This window comes from Coenobita brevimanus, chromosome 111 (genome assembly GCF_032717465.1).
Source record: "Coenobita brevimanus isolate Jiangsu-jjx chromosome 111, ASM3271746v2, whole genome shotgun sequence".
In the NCBI taxonomy this organism is placed as follows: domain Eukaryota; kingdom Metazoa; phylum Arthropoda; class Malacostraca; order Decapoda; family Coenobitidae; genus Coenobita; species Coenobita brevimanus.
Genome location: NC_137064.1, coordinates 5,634,666 through 5,657,282, shown reverse-complemented (window position 1 = coordinate 5,657,282; position 22,617 = coordinate 5,634,666). Strand labels below are relative to the sequence as shown.

Genomic DNA, 22,617 nt, shown 5'->3' with positions numbered 1-22,617 from the left:
CTAATGAACATGCATAAATAATTTTCAGTTAAATCAGCCAATACATGAAGTCATGAGCCCATGGTAATAAGTGTTCGTAAGAAGACGAAAGACAACAAGAAACAGAGAGGAAACAGAATGTCATCCTTTTGGGAAATGAAAATATGTCATCAGATTGAAGGGGTTCAGACAAAAAAGTGACAATAAAAAGATGGATACTTATAACAAAGACTTACTGCTGATAGACAGCATTCCCACAGCCATGAACATTACCAAACCCTGGTACCTGCCACCCACACTATGACAGCTTGCCATTAGTGAGGACCAGCCTGTTGAGCGTGTGCTGCTGGTGGGGGGAGGTGATAGTGGGGGTGTACACGTAGTTGGCGCGCACGGTGGCAGACCTGAGTGGGGTAACGCCGGGCAGCTTCCTCACCACCAGTCCACGAGGAGGGGTGCCAGCCTCACCTTCTATCTTGATCTCATTACCCAGGTCATCAACTAGTGCACCATTTGACTGTAGCAAGGAAAATTAGGGTAAAGGTCATCAACTACAGCAACAATTGACTGCATTAAAGAAAAACAGGGTACTGGTGAGCAATTAAAGTACTATTAGACTGTAGCAAAGAAAATCAGGGTACTAGTCAGCAACTAAAGCACTATTAGACTGTAGCAAAGAAAATCAGGGTACTAGTCAGCAACTAAAGCACTATTAGACTGTAGCAATCAGGGCACAGGTCATCAACTAGAGTATCATTAGACTGTAGCAAAGAAAACTCGGGGTACAGGTCATCACCTAGAGCACCATCAGATTGCAGCAAAGAATAATCAGGGTACAAGTCATAAAGTAGGGCACAATTAAATTGCAGCAAAGAAAAACAGGGAACAGGTCATCAACTAATGCATCATTATGCCCAGCAATTTCTATACTGTACCCTGTTAATCATCACCCGGACCTACTTTCCCACCCTAAGGCAGGCCAAGGAGTAGCAACATCCAAATAGCCCAAGTCTGCCCAATTCAATGTGTCACACTTTCATTCACTCATCATTCAAGCCCTCGATATCCTGGCTCCATCAGATGGGTTAAAAAAAATTTCACCATGTTCCGTAGCTTCACATACCTATCTGACAGACCCAATCTGAATGCTGTCACGTTAAAAGGGGTGCCAAATCCCTGGTTATGCACTTCTCTGCACAAAATTAATCCACTCAGCTCGGTCTCTTGTCAGACCCTTAGCCTCACCAACTTCCATACCTCTCTTCCTCACACACTCATCCACCATAGCCCTCCACCTTCTCCTTGGCCTACCTCACCTTCTCCCTCCTTCAAATTTGCTCAGATATACCTTTTTTACCATTCTATTATCATCCATTCTTTCCAGATGACCAAACCCCCTCAGCACACTCTCTTCAATTCTGGTGTACACAGACTTCCTCTCACTCCGCATCATTCATGTATCACATTATTCTGTATCCTATCCACTCTCTCTACTTCACATACATTCCTAACCAGTCCCATCTCCACTGTTTTTACTCTTGACTTCATTTTCATGCCACACAAGTCTTACATCCATATATTAATATTGGCATTAACACTCCTCCATGTAAGCCTCACACAGCTGCAACACTCAAGCCTCTGTTTCTTATCATGGCCTTCATAGCATCAGCTACTTTCCTTCCTTGAGTCACTCTACTTCCCACTTCTATTGCACATTTTCCTCTCTTTTCTATCACGGTACCCAGGTATTTGAACTCTCCCCAGTTCCAGTCTCTCTCCATTCACTGTAACATCACACTGGGAGTCACCTTCTCTCTCTATAATCATCATTTTACTCTTTTCTACATTTGCTCTCGAGGCACGACGCTCACAGACATCTACAAAACTCAGCACTAGTTTATCAAACTCTTGTCCAGTATTTGCAAGTAGCACTGCATCATCAGCATACGACAAATTTGAGATATTCCATCCATCACCATTCATTACCAATACCATCCCTCTCTCCACTACTCATGTTTTTACATTTCTCATCACCCCACCCATATATATATATATATATACAGTGCTCATCAAAATTATCGAGCGCCTACCGCCAGGTGCGCAATACTTATGGCCAAAAAAGAATCACCCATTTTGGGGGGTAAAAACTGAGCCACAAGTTTGTGGCGCTAGCAAGACGTCACAGTAGCCTGAGGCCTTCCGACGCGCTGGTTGGTTCCTGCCTCAGTTGCCCACGGGCTGCCTGAGAAAGAGGAACTCCGTCGCATCTCCCTCTCTTTTTGCGCCATTTTTTACCGAGTGTCCCGCAGTGTTTTGGCTTTTGCCACTTTGTTATGGCACCTACCCGTGAACTATCGAGTAAAATCATATCCCAGATCATTGCTCTAAAGGAGGCAGGCCACCAGACAAAGGAAATTAGTGAATTGGTTGGTGTGGCATGATCGACAGTGCGTCGGTGGTGCGTGCGATTTCGGGTGGAAAACAGTGGTGAAGTTCCCACAAAGAAACCGCAGTCTGGTAGGCCTAGGTAAACTTCCACAAGGTCTGTTAATGTTTTAAAACATGCAGTGGAGCTTAATCCTCGTGTGAGTGCAAGGAAAATAAAGGAGAGCAACCCGGAAGTGTTTGGTGAGGTGTCTGTGTGAACAGTGTCTCGTAGGGTCCATGAACTTGGTTACACAAGCCACAGGCCTGTGAAAAGGCCTCTTCTCTCTAGCAGCCAGCAACTTCATAGGCTTGCCTTTGCTAACAAATACCTTAATTGGGGTGAGGAGCAATGGTTGTCAGTGTTGTGGTCTGATGAGGCAACGTTTAGTGTCACCTGTAACAGAGGAGCACGTGTGTACCGACGCAAAGGTAGTGACCCACTTGACCCAAGGTATGTAGAAAGCACAGTTAAACATCCTGATTCACTCATGGTATGGGGTTGTTTCTCAGGGAAGGGTTTGGGGAAGCTTGTTGTACTTCCCAAGAACCTATGAGTGAATCAGGATGTTTACCTGGTGCTTCTGTGTGATCATTTACCAGATTCCTTCGAGCTAACAGGTGCACGAGTGATTCAGCAGGACGGTGCACCTGCTCACAAGGCCAAATTGGTCACCAATTGGCTTTGTGACTGCGAGGTATCATTCATGAAAGACTGGCCAGGAAATAGCCCAGACCTCAACCCGATTGAAAACCTCTGGTACCTCGTAAAGAAGAGTCTCCAAGGGAAGGACGTGAGCTCTCTGCCTAAGCTGGAAGCTGCCATTCATGACTCCTGGGACAAAATATCTCTCCAGCACCTCAGGAGCATCGCCCTTTCACTTCCAAGACGTCTCAGGTCCGTGAAGAAGCGTAAAGGCTACCCTACGAAGCACTAAAGGTAAATAAATTGCATTATTTATATGTTTTTTCAATGCTGAAAGGTTTGTTTCTTAGGAGGGACGCAGGGCGCTCGATACTTCTGATGAGCACTGTATATAAATATATATATTCTCATCACCCCACCCATATATATATATATATATATATATATATATATATATATATATATAGTACAATCCCTGCTATCTAGTATCCAGGCAAACGGAATACTCAGAAAAACGGGAAAATTCAAGGGCTGGTAAAAATATCTGTAAGTTATAACTGTGCGCCAATTTGAATGGACCGCCAAACCGCCGTTTTATCGTGTCACGCGAGGCTGGGTGAAGTCGGACTAAGCGAGGTGAAGGCATTTCTGGCTAATGTAAATCCCTAGTAAATCCTCTTAACCAGCCCTCCTCTTCCCTCTTTCCCCTACTTGAATTCAGTCATCTTCCACACCCTCCACAAATCACCAGTCTGCTTTTTACCACCAGACAGTAAACAAGCTCTCTTGCTGTTGTGTTGTTCTGATGGACGGTAATTTCAACACTCCAAAATGCCTAAAGAGCAAACTAAACATAAGCGTGTCGTGCTTACCTTGAAACAGAAGCTGGACATATGCAATAGACTTGAAAAAGGCGAACATTATAAAACATTGATGACTGAATATAACGTAGGAAATTCAACGATTTATGATATCAAGGCCCAAGCATCCAAGCTCAATGAATTTTTCATGAAAAGCGAGACAAGTAAGTCCATTGAAAAAAGGCATACTCTTCATCGTTTGAGTGGTTTTGCTTAGAAAGATCTAGGGGAGCACCTATTTCTGGTCCTCTTATACAAGAAAAAGCAAGAGAGTTTCACAGTAAAATGAATATAGAAGTCGAGTGTGATTTCAGTATTGGATGGTTAAATCGTTTCAAAGACAGGCATGGAACCAGACATCTCGGGAAAGTACAGTACAGCAAATGCCGGTGTTTTTCTTCCTAACGGACCGACTCTAACTTGCACTACATAAATTCATCTTAGAATGCATGTGTGCTGGCAGAGATGAAAAAAAAATGTTAATAGGAATGAAGGTTTACTTTGTTGGAAGAAAAAAAGAATAATATGCTTGCACTTCATATGTACATCATGTATTTTATTTTGTGCAAAACAGCTGATTGGCGGGTGAAGGGTGGAATGGTGGTGGTCAGTCGGGGCCAGGACCGTAAACAAAGCTTGTGTGGGGGCACAGGTGTCGCGATAATTCTACAGTGCAGTCGTAACATCAGTTCACCAATAAATGTTCAAGATTTTATTTCTTTATTTTCCCACTTTTATGAGTACAGTACATACAACGAATACTTCGGTAGTTAACAGAATGGTGCAAAACAGATGAGTGGCGGAATGGTGGCGGTCAGTCGGGGCCGGGACCAAAAACAAGGCTCATGTGGAGGCACAGTTGTTGTGATAATTCACCAATAAACATTCAGGATTTTATTTCTTTAGTTTTCCATTTTTATGAGTACAGTACATACAACAAATTATTCGGTAGTTAACAGAATGGACTTGTGCATTTAGCAGTACTGCAAGGCATTGCATGCACGTGCATTATGACCATGGTGTGTGTTTACGAGGCAATTTTTCAGGTGGAATCTTTGTGTGGCCCCTGATGTGAGTAGTGAGTACCTGAATTGTATTTACTGCTGTTATAATTATCGCCTTTGTATAGATTTGAATATCAGAACTACGGAAAAAATCTGTAACCGGGAAGGTAAATTCCCCAAGCCGCCCGGTTAACTGGGATTGTACTGTAAATATATACATATATATTATATATATATATTTACACATATATATACTGAACAACCATGGGGACATCACGCAACCTTGTCGCATGCCAACACTGATCATGAACCATTCACTTAGATGCCCATTTACCCTTACACATGCCTCAATACCATCATAAAAACTCTTCACAGCACCTAGCAGCTTAGCATCTACACCGTACAAGCACAAAACCTTCCACAATCCTTCTCTGTCTACTTTGTCATATGCTTTTTCTAGATCCATTAATGCCATAAACACCTTATTGTCCTTCTCACACACCTTCTCCACTAACTGTCTCATTGCAAATATTTGATCCACACATCCTCTGCCACTCCTAAAGTCACCTTGTTCATCACTCACTATGACTTCTGATATCTCTCTTACTTTCTCTATATTAATTCTTCCATATACCTTCCCTAAAACACTCAATTGACTTATACCACGATAATTCTTGCACTCACTTCGCTCACCTATATTTTTGTCTCTATCTATCTATCTATTGCCAGACGCCTCAATCCCGTTTGGGGTGGCCACAAACAAATCGCCTCCATGTCGCTCTGTTCCCCGCCATTTCACTGCCCTGCTCCCAACTCACACCCCCCTCTCTCATATACCTCTCCACCCCATCCCTCCATCTTATCCTCGGCCTCCCCCTCCCTCTTCCCCCCTCCACCTCACTCACATACACTCTCTTCGTCAGTCTCTCACCCTCCATCCTCTCCACATGGCCAAACCACCTCAGTGTGTTCCTCATAATGCTTCCTATCACATCCACATCCACACCACAACGCTCCTTTATATCCTCATTCGTCAGCCTGTCTCTCCATATGACTCCACAGGCTCCTCTTAAATAACTCATTTCCACTGCTCTCACTCTTGACTCGTGTCCTATATTTTTGTACGAGGGTAAAATCACTGCCATTTTCCACTCTACTGGCACAGTTTCGCTCATCCATGCCTTCTTTTGGAATCTCCAACAAGCATTTCATTCCACTCCCCCCTACTACACTTAATCATCTTTCCATACACGTCATGAACCCTGGCTGCTTTTCCATTTTTCAGCCACTTCACAGCATTCTTCACCTCTGCAAGTGTCACGTTTCCTAGCACTACATTTCTTCTCCGCACAACCCCCAAACCAATCATGTTAACAGTTGCTTTGCTTGCTCCATTCCCACTCATCATATTTTCAAAATATTCTTTCCATTTAGTCCTTACTTCATCTCTATGGGTTAATAATATACCACTTGCCTCCTTCACACTTTCACATTTCTTTCCATTGTCGCTTCTACATTTCCGCACCTCTTTCCAAAATAACTTCCTATTTTCAGAGTAATTTGCATTCATTTTTCTTCCTAGATTATCATTTACCTCCTTTTTCCTCTTCACTAGTTTCTTTACCTGCTTCTTGCTCTCAACATATTCAGTTCTTGTTTCAACTGAGCCCTTGTCCTGTACGCTATCCACTCTAGCCACTTCCTCTCTTCCTCCACTGCCCTCTTAATGTTTTCATCCCACCATGCCATACTTTTCTTCTTTGCTGTTACTCTTGCCACACCACACACCGCTTTTGCATTCCTATGACTCAGCAATCCCTATATGTATTCTATAGGATGTCCAGATCCATTTCACTCCAATTCAATGATTCTAACTCCTCCCCTACTTTGGCCCTGTATTAGGGTGCCCCCCCCCCCAAGGTAGAAACTATTCACTTCCACAAGGCTATATATGTTCCTTATCACCAATGAAGGCATGATGTGAAAAATTTGATGAAATGCACAATTTTTTGAGGTCACTCCCAATGCCATAATTCCCAAAAAATGAACTGAAAAGACATCAACAGATTTTCAACAAAAACGAACTATGTATTTTCAATGTTTCCATACACAGACATTCTTTATTTGTGTGCTAAAAGAACACACTTAAAACCCAAACTATAGGAAGAATGCATCACTTTGCCTTCATCAAAGCAGCTTTCATCGGAACTGGCAGTCTTTTCCAGAGGTCAACAACGAGCTGCAGTATATACTGCTACTTCCTTAGTTATGATGGTTTTCTTAGCTTTACTTTGCTGTCTAATTTGTTTGGATGTCGATGGCCCTTGAAATTCATCCTCAGACTCTGCTGATGAGGAAGCGCTACAGCCTTCACCGTCAACAGAACTGGATGGTACTGTCATTTCCATCTGCTGTGCAATGAGCTTGCATTTTTTTGGGGGGGGTGTTGGCTTGATCACTTCTATGCCGCTTGTAAGCCTTCTTGTTTGCCAAGATTCTGTCCACCACGGACATAAATTCGCTGAAGGGATTCTGTTGCTGTAATCACAGGAACTGCTTATCCTCTTCGTTTGTCATAGTGAGCAGAGTGTCCTTTCGAGAAATATCAAACAGTTTTGTGAGTTTTTTCTTCAAGTTTTGCACCCTGGTTTCGACAACACAGTGCTCTCTGCGAAGTTTCTGGAGCTAGCAAATACCCGAGTCTACCCTTTGGGTTGGGATGCGCGCTTTATCCAAGATCACCATTACCTTCTCATTAGTATAACTCTTAGTGCTGTAGCTGATTGTAAGATCATTCTGATGGTGAAACATGAAGTTCCTGAGGTCATCGGCACTAGTTGGCAGGCAAGCATCCAATAAATCTTTCTCAGGCTTGCCCAGAAGCCATACTTTTGGACTGCTTCTTGTCACAAGTATGACCTGTGAATGGAACACACATATAAGGGGTCCTGGGTGGAGCCATGGAGGTGCTCTAGTATTCCATGTGATCAAATAGCAATGCAGACGGATGAAGAGGCAACCAATCAGCAGGGCAGAGCACGGGAAACTGAGGCAGCTCAGCCGATCTGTCTGGCAGCGTGCTGCTTGAATTGTCGAAATGACGGGGATAACCATGTCGAATGATGAAAAAGGGTATAGATTTAGAAATGTTGAAACAACGAATTGTCGAGAAATGATCAGTCCAAAAACGAGGGCTTGGTGTACATACACTACATTTGCTAACAGCCATGGGTACATCACACATGCCCACACAGGGTGTGTGATGTCCCCATGGTTGTTCAATATATATATATGGATGGGGTATTGAGAGAAGTAAAAACACGAGTAATGGAGTGGGGGATGGCGTTGGTAATGAATGATGATGGATGGAATATCTCAAATTTGTTGTATGCTGACAATGCAGTACTACTTGCAAATGCTGGACAAGAGCTTGGCAGACTAGTGCAGAGTTTTGCTGATGTCTGTGAGCATTGTGCCTTGAGAGTAAATGTAGAAAAGAGTAAAGTGATGGTGTCTGAGAGAAAAGGTGACTCCCAGTGCGATGTTACAGTGAACAGAGAGAGACTGGAATTGGTAAGAGTTCAAATACCTAGGTACAGTGATAAAAAAAAAAGAGAGCAAAATGTGCAAAAGAAGTGGAAAGTAGTGACACAAGGAAGGAAAGTAGCTGGAGCAGTGAAGGCCTTGATAAACAGAGGCTTGAGTGTTGCAGCTGCAGAAGGCTTACATAAAGGAGTGTTAGTGCCAACTTTAACATATGGATGTGAGACTACGGTGTGGCATGAAAATGAAAAGTCAAGAGTTAGAGCAGTGGAGATGGGACTGCTGAGGAATGTATGTGGAGTACAGAGAGTGGACAGAATACAAAATAATGTGAACTGAGAAAGATATGGAGTGAGGAAGTCTAAGGACACCAGAATCGAAGAGAGTGTACTGGGATCATATGGTCATGTGGAGAGAATGGATAACAATAGAGTGGTGAAAAAAATATATCTGAACTAATCTGAAAGACGGAGGTGGTGAGGCAGGCCAAGGAGAAGGTGGACGGATATGGTGTATGAGTGTGTGAGGAAGAGAGGTTTGGAAGTCGGTGAGGCTACGGGACTGACAAGAGATCAAGCTGGCTGGATGAATATTGTGAGGAGAAGCGCATGATCAGGGATTTGGCACCTCCTTTTCAACACAGCAGTGTCTGGACTGACTCTATCAGATATGTTTATGTGAAGCTACAGAATGTGGTGAGTGTTTTTGGCATATACGATAAAGCCAGGATTCCGGGGGTTTGAATGGTGAGCAAATGGAAGCGTGGCCCATGGACTGGGCAAATTTGGGCTGTCTGGACATTGCTACTCCTCACCCTGCCTTAGGGTGGGAAAGGAGGTCCAAATGATGATGATGATAACATCACACACGCTTATCTCATTCCAACACTGATTTTGGGTCCTAAATTAAGATGTCCTATACTATTACACAAACTTTGGGGGGGAGGAGGGAATTCTGTTGATAATGAACAAGTACTGTACAGCATTCTAGTTTCCCATTATTATACCTTAAATACATACAACCTTTCACAAACCTTCCCTACTTACCTAGTGATATGTATCTTGCAGGTCTATATACTGTACATATATATATTACATTCCAACTTCCATGCACTGTCCACTATCTACCTGACTGCAAATATCTAAACCACATCAACTACCACTCCTAAAACTATCCTGTTCATCATTCATCAGTCATTCATAAATCTTCCATATCTTCTTTATTGTTATTCTCCCATATAAATTTTCTAAAAACACCAGGCAGAATTCTACTGTGAACAATTTTTTCACTAGCTTTATTCACCTTTTGTACAAAGGCACAATCACAGCCTTCTTCCACTTCAGCCATTCAGACTTCTGGCATATTTCTCTTAAATATTTTATTCCAGACTAGCATTTCTGCACATATCTCATCAACACTTGCCCAACATATTCCCTCCTTTATCAGAATTCCTTCCTTGTAGCCATCATAACCACTTTTCCAAGTTCCCCCCCCTAGATTTTTCAGCCTCCGAATTTCAACAAACTTACAATAAAAAAAACAGAGAAACATCATGCAATTCAATCCCACTGCATCCTCTCCATTACAAAAGGCCTAACCAGACTATAGCACATTCACTGACACTTGACAAAGATCCCTAATCCCTCCACTGATCATCAACTCACTCACTCACTCAATGTAGTGCTGCTCTCAGGTGTCTGCCTTTTCCTCTCCTCCATCCTTCTTTCCTTCCATCCTCTTCTGTCTTTCTTTCCTTTATTCTTTCCTCATCCTTTTGCCTATGGGTGACTTCACACACCCTTTTCTGTCTTTCTTTCCTCTTACTTCTGCCTGTGGGTGACTCTACACTGAGTGACAAGCCAAATGGTTTCCTGTACACCAGGAAACCATTTACTATGCTGGGTGGTAACCATAAAACCAAATTTTGGTGCCTGGTGGTTTAGTCGGTAATTACGGCACTCCAATCGGACTGAGCCGGTGAAGGGTTACATCCAAGGGGTGATTGGGGTTTATTGCTCGTGTAATGCCACTTAGGGATGAGTGAGGCTGGTCACTCTCATCGTAAATGACAGGACCAACTTGCCTAGCCCTGGGCTCCTATGCTCCTCATGGGGCAATGTAGGATTGGACGATGGATGGATGGAAGTTTGTTTTAACTGTTAACCAAGGAGGCTCATTCGTACCTCACAAATAAGACTCATCAACCTTCATGCAACCATGACTTGTGTACAGTAATCCCGCATATTTCGCGGTAGTTACGTTCTTGTAACCCCCGCGAAAAGTCAATTCCGCGAATACTCTATTAACAATTGAAAACTTGCACTTGTGTCCACCATGCTGCCCATCACACAGTCCATGTCCATACTGATTGCGAGACAATTCGCCGTCAGACAATTCCCCGTCAAAACATGGACGATTCCCCTTCAGAACAATTCGCACCCTGGACGATTCCCCGCCATTCTATAAATATACTAATCAATACTTTCATCAATATACTTATTATTAATTAATCAATACTTTAATAACTATATTTCAGGGGGATCCAGCAAAGTCTATGTTCAGTAGCGTAGGTTCTGGATATTATTTATTAGTTGCACCTTTAGTCAATAATTAACTTGTTTCTTCCTCGCTGTAGTCGCCTTTGAATTATATTCTAGCGTCACCCACAGCTATCTTCATTAATGAAGGCGAATTGTTTTGTGTTTGTTGTGACTGCGAATTGTCCCGAAACCTCCATACTCATCCCGAAATACCTTCTTACAAGATTGAAAGCACATACTCCATTATGAAGGAAAAACGTAAACACCGTACTGTAATACACAATTATCTACACATTTATTAACAAAACAGTACAAAATAAAAAGATGCATTAACTGGTGATAGCAAACACTCGCACGGTCGTTTCTTAGCTTGTCCAGTAACACAATTTTCTCTGCTCAGGTCATAACTTGATCGTTTTGTCACTTTGGAGTTCTTACTAATTGTATTATTAGCCTTTGGTGAAGCTGGCTTACGTCCTGGGGCCATGTGGAAAGCAAGTGGGAGGCAAGAGGCTCATATCATAGTGTGGTTACAACAACAACAGCCACTTAAGGCAGTCAGGCGTGGACTGAAGAATGCGGGGCAGAGAGCAGTGTTGCCATATCCAAACAACAAAATTATGCTAGGGCAATGAAAAAATTATGCTAGATTGAGCATATTTGTTCCAAGTAAAAAATGAATTATGCTAACTTGAAGCTAAATGATAAAATTCTATACATATTCGTGCAACATATTAATTATGTATTGTTTACTATGAAAATATTAAAATGAACCTACATACAGTAAGAGGATAAATATCGGTATCTACCCATACTGCTTTTTCCCACGAAACTTACGTTTTTCTGACGGATTTTGATGTGATTCGTTCGATTTTGAGCATCATTTCCGTCGGAAATAACCAGATTTTGAGATATGACCCACCCCCCCATCCCCCTGAAATAGTGAGGGATCTTTGGGGAATCGGGGGTTATAGGGAGGGGGGGAAACACAGAAAATGGTTATTTCCGACTGAAATGAAGCTGACAATCGAATGAATCATACCAAAATCCATCGGAAAAACCTAGGTTTCATGGGTAAAGTACAAAGCTCAAACTTATCCTAACCTAACCTAAAACCTAACCTAACCTAACCTAATCCAACCCAACCAAGCCCAAACTGAAAGTAACCAACTATTCAAACATCTTCTTACCTTATTCGTTTCTCTCTCTCTCTCTCTCTCTCTCTCTGATTTGTAGCTTTTATAAAATTATTCTAAAAATATTCCATTCCATTCTAAATTATGCTAGAATGATTCTAAAACTTCTAATATGCTAAAAAATATTCCAGACTCGAAAATTTGATCAAAATTATGCTAAAAGAATAAAATTATGCTAGATATGGTAACACTGGCAGAGGGGCCGCGGAAAAGGGACAGAGGCTGGTGTGAGTTTACCGCGCTACAATTGGAAGCTGCGGGAATTTCAATTTTTTTTTTTTCTGTATATTCAAGGATATTTTTGTTGAACTTATTAATGCTAAGAAAATCCGCGAGAAGGCAAAACCGTAGACAAAAAATCCGCAAAAAATGCGGGATTACTGTACCGGTATTCAAATTCAGGGAGTGGCCCTGCTCGTTCAGGTGAAAACATCCATCCATCTATCCATCATCCAATCCTATGTTGCCCCATGAGGAGTGTAGGAGCCCAGGGCTGGGCAAGTTGGTCCTGACGTTTAAGATGAGAGTGACCTGCCTCTTTTTTTTTTTTTTTTTTTTTTTGGATATTCGTCCCAGTTGAACTGGGACACGGGCAAACAGAGAGCCCGTCAATCGACCTGCCTCACTCATCCCTGAGTGGCATTATGTAAGCAATAAATCCCAGCCACCCTTTAGGTATACACCTGCACCGGCTCAATCCAACCAGGATGCCTTAATTACTCACTAAACCACCAGGCACCATAATTTGGTTATATGGTTACCACCCAGCATAGTAAATGGTTTCCTGGTGTACAGGAAACCATTTGGCTTGTCACTCAGTGTAGTCACCAATAAGCAGAAGGAAGAGGAAAGAATGAAGGAAAGAAAGACAGAAGAGGGAAGTCACCAATAGACAGAAGGAAGGGTTGAATGAATGAAGGAAAGAAAGACTGAAGAGGAAGAAAGGAAAGTGCAGACACCCAAAGCAGCACTACATCGAGTGCATGGATGGTAAGCGCCCCCACACGTGGATTATAACCTGCAATACAAACGTACCTGTAGACTAATCTCAGTCATGGTGGAATCTGGGAGGATGTACTCTGGGTCCTCAGTGACAGTGGTGGGGGTGCGCTTGACAGGATGGGTGGTGGTGAAGGTTGCAGTGCGAGGGGTGGTGGTGGAGGGAGAGAGGGGAGACCGCCCATTCTGCACCACAGTCCCTCGTACTGCTGAGCCCCCAACACCAGCTGGGTTTCCACGCTCCCTTGATGCCACTATGGCACTTGGTGTCACCGGGTTAAGGATCTAGGGGAAGATAAATATAAAAGTACTGGTACGATATTTTTATCATATCAGACCTCATTTGATACTGCTTCACTTTAAAAGCTGATTCACTATTAAAATACCGAAAAATCATTATTCTTAACTGAATGTTATTCAAATTATTACACGTTACTCTGAAGCTGAAATAAAATGTTTCCTTTTCTTTATACAATTCTTCAACCATGAGTGAGAAGTATTTCTCAAAGTTGTCTCACATAAAGCAGCATTTTTCTGCATACATCCTAGACTTCAAGTGAGGACTGACTATACTTCACAACTTTCATGATCTGGTGCAATGACATATGAGTGCTCATCCAGTATGAAGCAGTAGAGACAATACATACTGACAGTACTGGTATACTATATATTATCATGTACAGTAGTTGCACTCTGACCCCACATTGCTGAAGAACATAATACAGTACAGTGAATTACATGAAGAGCTGAAAGTTAACATGGACGTCAAAGTACAGCTACATCATCATAAATTTCCAAACTCCATTGCTGTCACAAGAGAATAATATCATAATCATCAACTGCATCAGATAGTCCACTGCAAGATGAACTTTTCTCCACTCTGATCTATTGGCTTTTAGTCTGTTGCATTGAATTTATGCAAATATTTGCATTTCATCTTGTTCTCCGTCTGCCTGATTCTCTTATTTCTGGTTTGCCCATCTTTTATCGGTTCCAATTAGGATGTGACCTGCCCACATCCAACTCTGCTTTCTGATTATATTCTCCCTTTTTCCTTAACATCCAAGAAGCTCTCTTTTTACTTCCTTTCTCTGTTAAGCATTCATAAGTTTACATTCCACACCAGGTGTGAAACAGGCCATGAAGGTACAGATAATCATATTACTTTTCAATATAACTGTCCATCACTACAACACTGTACTCCAGGCGAGCAGCTGTGCCATCCACCCAAGAGCCAAAGCTCCTCATATTTCCTTACACCTTGCCATGGGGAAGGACCTTGGTCCAACCCTTGTGAGGTGCTATCTTCCACGTGAGTGCCAACTGGCATATATGGTACTGTACATTCTGAGGGGGGTTAATCAATGTAACATACACCCATACCTTTAAGGTGGATAAGGTTGGTGTAGTGGGTGTGTCAATACTGAGAGGGTCAACATCCTCATCTTCATCCTCATCCTCACTACATGACGATACCCCACCATTGGACTCAAACTTCATCTCTCCTCGCTCTAGGGCCTCCAGCACCTCTGCAGGATGAGAGAAAGACTTGAGAATGACAGGAGGGCTCAGGTTAGGTGGCATTCTAGCAGATGAGAAATCCTTACCAGTTCATTTCTGCATATAATACACTCACATTTCAATCTACAACATATGTGAGCTCTGCCATCACGATGAAATTGTAGGTGCGGTAAAGGAATATTTAAGGTGTAATAAGTTAAATAAACTGCAACGGAGGATATGCAAGGGAACCTCCAAGCTGACTAGAATATGGTCCAAAGAAGCAAGTGGGGCTGTGTGGGGTAGAGTACAGGGAGAGAATGAATGGGGTTTAGAAGAAGCAGACTAATATGAGTGCTATAATGCTTTTATTCTAACATGAAGATTCCTAATCCTTTTTGGCTCAATTCATTCCAAGTGAAATCAGGTTGAGAGGCTGATCAGATTACCAAACAAAGAGGTTCATTCTCACTTCAGAACTGAAGCCAAATGAATTTTATACAACCATGACTTGGTATTCCCCCCCCTAAAAAAAAAGGGGGGGGAGGGGGGGAGGGAGAGGGAGGCACAACCGACTGAAACTAATGGCAACTTCACAGGATAAAATACCAAACAAAAACTAACAGAGAAAGATTCAGCCTTTGAGGTAAGGTAAACATGGGCTTCCAAGGGCTGACTGGTGCTGGAGAGGGATGCCTTCACATGGTGGCACTGATATCCCTCAATCTCCCCCCCCCTCCCTCCATAGAAGGGCAACTTCAGCCAGCAGTCCACCAGGTTCATGGTTCATGTTCAGATGAGCCTGAGGCCACAGCAATAACTTCAACAATAACTACATCATTATCATAACAACTTGCAAAAACAGGGCTGACTTGTATTCACTATGACACACGTAGAAAATAAACTGGACTGAGAATAATTCACAAAGGCTGAGCTATATAAATACAAACATCAGGTAAATGATAAACTGGTTTAGAATCACATATTTCATAAGATAAGTTGGAATAAGATGCAACTAAAACAAAGCTTGGCCTGACAGGAATTTAGTATGAAAAAAAAAAAAAAAAAAAAAAAAAAAAAAAAAAAAAATGAATGGTTCGGTAGGACCAAGAGTATGGAAAAGAAACAAAATAGTGATCATCATCATACACTTACTTCTCAATAATGCAATATTAGAAGTTCATTCATTTATCATCCAGTCCTACACTGCCCCATTATGAGCATAGAAGCCCTGGGCTAGGCAAGTTGGTCCAGACATTTAAGATGTGAGTAACCAGCCTCACTCATCCCTGAGTGGCATTATGTAAGCAATAAACCCCAACCATCCCTTGGATATAAACCTTCACCGGCCCAATCCGACTGAACTCTGTAAGTATCCACTAAACCATCGGGTGCCAAAATTTGGTTATATGGTTACCACCCAGCATAGTGAATGGTTTCCTGGTGTACAAGAAACCATTTGGCTTGTCACTCAGTGTAGAGTCACCCACAGGCAGAAGGAAGTGGAAAGAATGAGGGAAAAAAAGACTGAAGAGGGAGTGTAAAGTCACCCATAGGCAGAAGGATGAGGAAAGAATGAAGGAAAGAAAGACAGGGCAATATTAGAAGTGAGGCTAAAAAAAAAAAAAAAAAAAAAAAAAAAAAAAAAAAAAAAAGTGGGGGGGCAAACAATTTTAAAAAAACAAAACTATGACAGCAACCCCTGTAATGGGCACTTCTATACAAACTTCATTCACCCTTTTCTTTTGCTTCCTTAATCCATACCGCATTAAGGACACAGATCTATGTTCCCCTCTAAAATGCCAGGATGTAGATTTACGTTCTGCAGCACTGAGAAGTCATTGCATGCAACCACAGTAAACTGGAAGGTAATTACATATCTCACTAACTTCAAAGATTTCTCCCCTATGCTTACAATACTGATTAAGGAGCGCGGGAGGCATGTGGCAGTCTTCACAGGCTCACAGACGCTCTGTTCTTCGTAACCTCAAAGACTTCAGAGGTTGAGTGGCACCAACCTGACTCAATTCAATCAATTTCCTGGCTTTGGTGATTACTTTTATTTGTGACAGGGATCTTATATTGATGTATTAAGTCCACTTAGCCAGGGGAAAATCCAAAATCGTCCAGTGTAAAGGGGTATCAGTCCCCCCCCCCCCAAGCATGGTACAGGTTAACTACAATCCCTCACATACTAACACATTCACTTACCATACCTATTCACCTTCTAGGCTTTCCAAACAGTACTGTCTCCTACCATCAAACTCACTCATGTACAGCCACCCTTTACACCACCCTGTTATTGGTATGCCCATCCATCACGAAGCAGTTCTTTAGTAAAATTAGGACTTGGCATAATAAACACAATCAGTAACAGAGTAAGTAACAGTTTTACACATACATCAAACAATACATAGCATCAGGAAAGTGCTGTATAATATGGCTGGCAAAATCATTATTATACTATTGTAGCAACTAACCTCTTTCTACTCTAACTTGACCTAAAATTGGCTTCTCTCCATCTTGAATTCTGAGTTGTACAACAGATTAACACTACAATATATTGCTGCTCAAGTGCTATGGAATGGATGTAGAGCCACAGCACTGTCTTTTTTTGCCACAGAGCTACATGAAATAAACTACAACAGGACAAAAATAAATTAGGGCCAAGTTGAGGGAGGCATGGATGGAAATTAATATACAGTGACAGACGAATTTACCTGGAAATGTCATGGCATCCTTAATCCCCTGCAGATCCTTTTTGCTCCACTTCTGCACTTCTTCGTCCATCTTGTGAGCCTTGGCAGGGTTCAGTGCCCACAAGCACCCCTTGCGCTGGTTACTGCCCGCAACTGTGTAGGAAAAGTTCTCAATTTACTTATCTACTTATTTCTGTACCATCATCACCTCAAATCTTAATTCCTAGGATAAGGGGTAAGATATGATCCAGAAACACTGACAGAGCACAACAGAACTGTTTACCAACTTCTCCAGTGAAATGGGCCACACATTCAGTAACACGTCATCCAAGCCTCCAGAATCATGGTTCAACATCATGCATACACCATACAGTGCACCCTCACACAACGTGAGTTTATGGGCAGCAGAAACCCTCACATTCTGCGATTTCGCTGTGTGAACCAAAAACTTATGAGAAAAATTATATATGGTGGACAGCCCACCCCCAGGGCTTGGTCTTCGGCTCCTCTTCCAGCCTACTCTACCCTGCTAAAACTTTGTCTAATAGTATTTCTAGTTGGACCAACCAATAAAACAACAAACATAACACCATGTACCTTTATTTAAGTGACTTCTGGGCTTGTAAAGAAGGGAGCGGGGTGGGTATCCGAGGCTCTGGGCGTCTACTCTTGCGCCGCGGGGCAGGACACCCCATTCTCACTCTAAATGTCACTGCTGAGGTCTCCTGAAGGTGCCATAAAGCCTTCAAAGTCAACAGCTGAGACCTTGACGAACAGGTGGGTACTGCTATGTTGCTTAAACAGACCAGAGGATGTGAGGAACAACATGAGTTCTCACAGCAAGATGGAGGAGAAGTGTCTGTTTACCCAGGAATATTGGTAGATGGTATGCAGATAGCTTGCCAGCTGCCTGCTGTTTTGAACCTGGCTCGTTGCCAGTCACCTGCCTTCGTGTGACTGACTCGCACTGTCCAGCCCATGAAGGGAAGTCCATTTTTGCCTTGGAATTATACAGCCAAATTGCATGTTGAGAAGTTCGATTCGCAGATTTCACATTCGATAAAAATTAGCATTTTCTGAGTTAACCTCGCATTGTAAGTGATTCGCACTGTGTGAGTTCGCATTGTGTGGGGGTACACTGTACGAACAAATTCCTGTGTCTTTCCAGTTTTTCCTTTCTGATGCACATAAACACACCTACGGAATCATTCTACCTCCACCAAGCTTTTTTTTTAAAAAGTGTGTGTATGTGTGTGTGTGTGTGTGTGTGCACGTGTTTGTGTGTGTGTGTGGAATGATAATCATTTGCACTTCATTCACCAACTTCAATCCCTTGTTAATTCCTTAGCTTTCTCAACATCCATATCCCACTTTCTTACACTCAATAATCACATTCATCCATTATCTTCCTACCAGTACCACATCTCACACTTTCAAACTCAATTTTCAAAACATTTTGTTTCATCTTATTATCCATTCATTGTATGGATGAAAGAAATACATGGTACCCCTACCATCAGATAAAACTAAGAATCAATGATGTTTGCCAGCTTCCACTATCTTCCCCACCATTTTGCTTTGCAGTCATCTTTCCTCTCACCTTCCTTTGCTATTTGTTTTAAGAGTGAATGGGCTGTTCAATGGCCCCATCTTTCTCTGCAGGAGACTGAGTATAACATCTGAGTGTAAATGACCAAACCACATAAGCATTCTTCTAGCCTTTTATCAACAGATTTCTCACACCACATCTTTCATGAATCTTTAAATTTCAACTTATCGCATCTACACACCACACACAAACATTCTCTCAATCTTTTTCTGCAAATTCATACCATATCAGTCTCACATCTGTATCTTAAGTGGGGGGGAAAAAAAAAAAAAAAAAAAAAAAAATCTTCCAGCAGTCCTCTTGCAGCAACCATACTCAGCGGTTTTCACAACAATGCTTTCACAACATCAGTCATTTGATTATCCACATCCGCAACACTGCACTAAAGTATCTAAACTGACCAATTCAAGCCTTCCTCCATTTACCAGGACATCAAACTGTGAGTTATCTCTGAACAACCATCACCACTCTCCTCTACAATGTGTCCTTACAAAACATGCCACTCAAACCCCTGAACCAGACTGCTCTGCTACTACCCTAGCAGTAAAAGGGTTTAATGAAGCCATATCTAACTTGTGCAGTACAATTTGAAAAATCTCTCCTGATCTGAAAAAGACCATCTAATGATAGCAAGAATAAATACAAAATACATCATCAGACTGAAGGGAATGACAACCTGTAGCAGTGAATGCCTACAGTGAAACAAGTGTACGGTACATATCTTTTTTTTTTTTTTTACTTCTTCATAACTATGGTGGTAAAAATAGGTGCATTATGCAATATACTAACCAATTTATTTACTAAGGAATTTTGAGAATTCATAATACAGATCAGTACAGTACAGGATAAGTGAATCCTAATAATGAAGAAAGACAAACTACACTACTTACTGAAAATAAAACTTACCAACTGGCTTCTCAATTTTCTCAAAGCACTTATTGAGACTCAGGTTGTGTCGCACAGAATTTTTCCATCCATTGGGTGCCGTCCGGAAGTATGGGAAGTGCTCACTGCAAAACAAGAAGACAGTTACAAAAAAACACCAAACTGCATACCAATGATATGGGCCTGATATTTACTATTTTCATATTTCACAATCGATCTATCTGATATATATATATATATATATATATATATATATATATATATATTTTTTTTCCATTTAAGGATGGGGTAAAGGAGTTCAGAAAACAATGAAAGAGAAAGCACACAGGGAGAACTATCAAATGCATGTCCAGTTTATTGGGCATGACACTCGTTCACTTAGCATTCCAGCCCACCTCACATGCCTACCCGTCTGCACATTCTCCCCTCTCCTTAATGCTGATTGTTAGCAAATCTAGATAATGCTCAATACCCAAACAGCTGCCTTTACGTATTTTTTTTTTATACCACAATATTAGTGTGATTTATGACTGGCATGATTATTTTATTCTATCCTGACATGATATAAAATATTAACCTAATGTTTCACCTCACATGGCATCATTTTTAGTTCAGCTTCGCATGATTACTAAATGAATTTCCCTCCGTATTTGCCACACCAATACATGTAAACTCCTTCAGAGGCCGTACATTACTTTTTAATTCCTTCTAGCTACCTCCAGATATTACACAACCAGGCGGAGCTCACACTATAGGGGTTGCGATAGTCTTCACCAACCCTAAACTACCAGAGGTCCTTCCTCCGTGGTACAAAACTGCCTGCTGGTAGCCTGATTGAAAAAGAAAATTCAAAACTACCAGAGATCCTTCCTCCGTGGTACAAAACTGCCTGCTGGTAGCCTGATTAAAAAAGAAAATTCAATTATAATGAGGGGGCACTGAACCAGCCAGTTCTTGCACAATCACCATTGTAACCCAATTTTCTACTGTACCATACGCTTTAATTGTAGATTTGTAAACTTTCCATCATGAATGCCGAGCAGTATATCAACGCAAGTGTTCGTCATGAAGTGGTACTGAATGGATGCAGAGCCGCAGTAGTGTTTTTTCTACCACTGAGCTACGTGAAATGTACTGTAAAAGACAATAATTTGGGCCAAGTTAAGGTGAAAACAGTATGCCGCATATTATGAGCTAGGTAAGCTGCAGAGAATATGTACAAACGTTCCTACGTGTAAACAGCTTATGATTCCACGTATTTTGTCCAATCATATACTACTAAAAACTTCAACTCTGTGGTAAAGAGCAATGAAAAATACGAAACAAAACCGTATGTGATGACAGTTAACTGCTACCGAGACTTGTTTACCGTAAAAACAATTAAAGGTTCTTTATAAATAGCTCTCCAGGACAAGTGAATAGTACATAATACGAGCCAGCCTCAATGCCAATCCCTCCCGATCGAAACAGCTGCCAGTTCGCGTTTTGCCTTACTTATATAACATATTTCCATTTAACAGTAATAGAACACTTCACTCCATGAAAGATGTAAATTAATATTTAAAAAATTCTGGAAAGCAAATGCCACACAACTGAAATTAGAGGAATTAAGTAAAGTTACAGAGAGTACACCCTACCCCCCCGTCTCCCCCTATCCCACTTCTTAGTAATCGATAGGATTCGGGAGGGGAGGTTGTACTTCGTTTGAAAGTGGGAATGGCTGCTTTCCGCATTTCAAATTAAACATACAGTGCCTAACACAGACAATGCATCTGTCAATTCATGGTACTACTGCAGTGTTCCCGAGTCCCCAAGCTTAGGCATGCCTCAAATTTTAGTTTAGAATGTGTCTGAATTTGAACTTGCATCTTAACATTCACAAACATCATCTTCCAAGAATATCCCGACGGTATAAGTGACCTGCCGCAACACTGGCTTGTGCTACTCTGCCACCAGGTCCAAGCCCTTCAAATTTCAAGGTCAAGATCAGACAGAACCCTAACCCTGGCTCTGCTCTAGCCTAGTTGCAAGATGCCTCCACATGCATCCAAAACCCACACCTACGCTGCCATTACCGCATCTAGTGAGGCATACATGAAAATACACAGGATCTGGGAGTGTGTGAGGACGGAGGGCAAAGGGGTGATGAAGGCAGCAGCAGTGGCAGCCGCTCCCTGATTCACACCGATATCGACCTACAGTTTCCCCCTTGCGCGTTGCCAAATCTCGCCATTCAAACTAATTACGGGCACCTTCGACTCTCACATCATTAAATTCTCCCTACAATGTATTGTTAACCACTCTTCACCACTCGAAATCACGAAATAACAGCTAAGTATTTAACAAATGCTTTAAACTTGTTCACTCAGAGCAGTCTGCAAAGCAATCCGCAAAGCTTCAAGGCAGCATTCTCACAGCTCATGTTCCTGACAAAGATGATGTTGATTCCTACACATCAAAATAACATCCCAAACACGCACCTACGCATAAGAGAGTAAGAGAGGGAAAGTAAGATCGTAGAGGGAGAGGGTGGTTGTGCAACTACAGTGCGAAAGGGGAGGAGGGGTGGTGAGGGGGACAGCGGGCCCAGTAAGGCAAAGCAACTCAAGCGAGGATCCTGAGCGGGGTGGGAGAAAGTGGTGGGGTAGCATTTAAGGCAGGATTACGCCTGCATATACATAACATGGACACTAATTTCAGACCCTACTGTAGGGTTATATGACATTACGCAAT

At 42.0% G+C, this 22,617-nt stretch overlaps 1 protein-coding gene across 1 annotated transcript in view; it reads right to left on the bottom strand.

Annotated features, from left to right (window-relative positions):
- Positions 1-182: 182 nt before the first annotated feature.
- Positions 183-22,617, bottom strand: part of jumu (Forkhead box protein N4 jumeau) — a 58,863-nt gene continuing 36,428 nt past the window's right edge. Inside the window, exons 5-9 of the mRNA XM_080286323.1 lie at positions 19,906-20,009; positions 17,412-17,543; positions 14,575-14,720; positions 13,228-13,476; positions 183-496 (exon numbers count right to left, since the gene is read on the bottom strand). Of these exons, the coding sequence (XP_080142449.1) occupies positions 278-496; positions 13,228-13,476; positions 14,575-14,720; positions 17,412-17,543; positions 19,906-20,009 (850 nt within the window). The 3' untranslated portion in view covers positions 183-277. The remainder of the gene's footprint in view (positions 497-13,227; positions 13,477-14,574; positions 14,721-17,411; positions 17,544-19,905; positions 20,010-22,617) is intronic.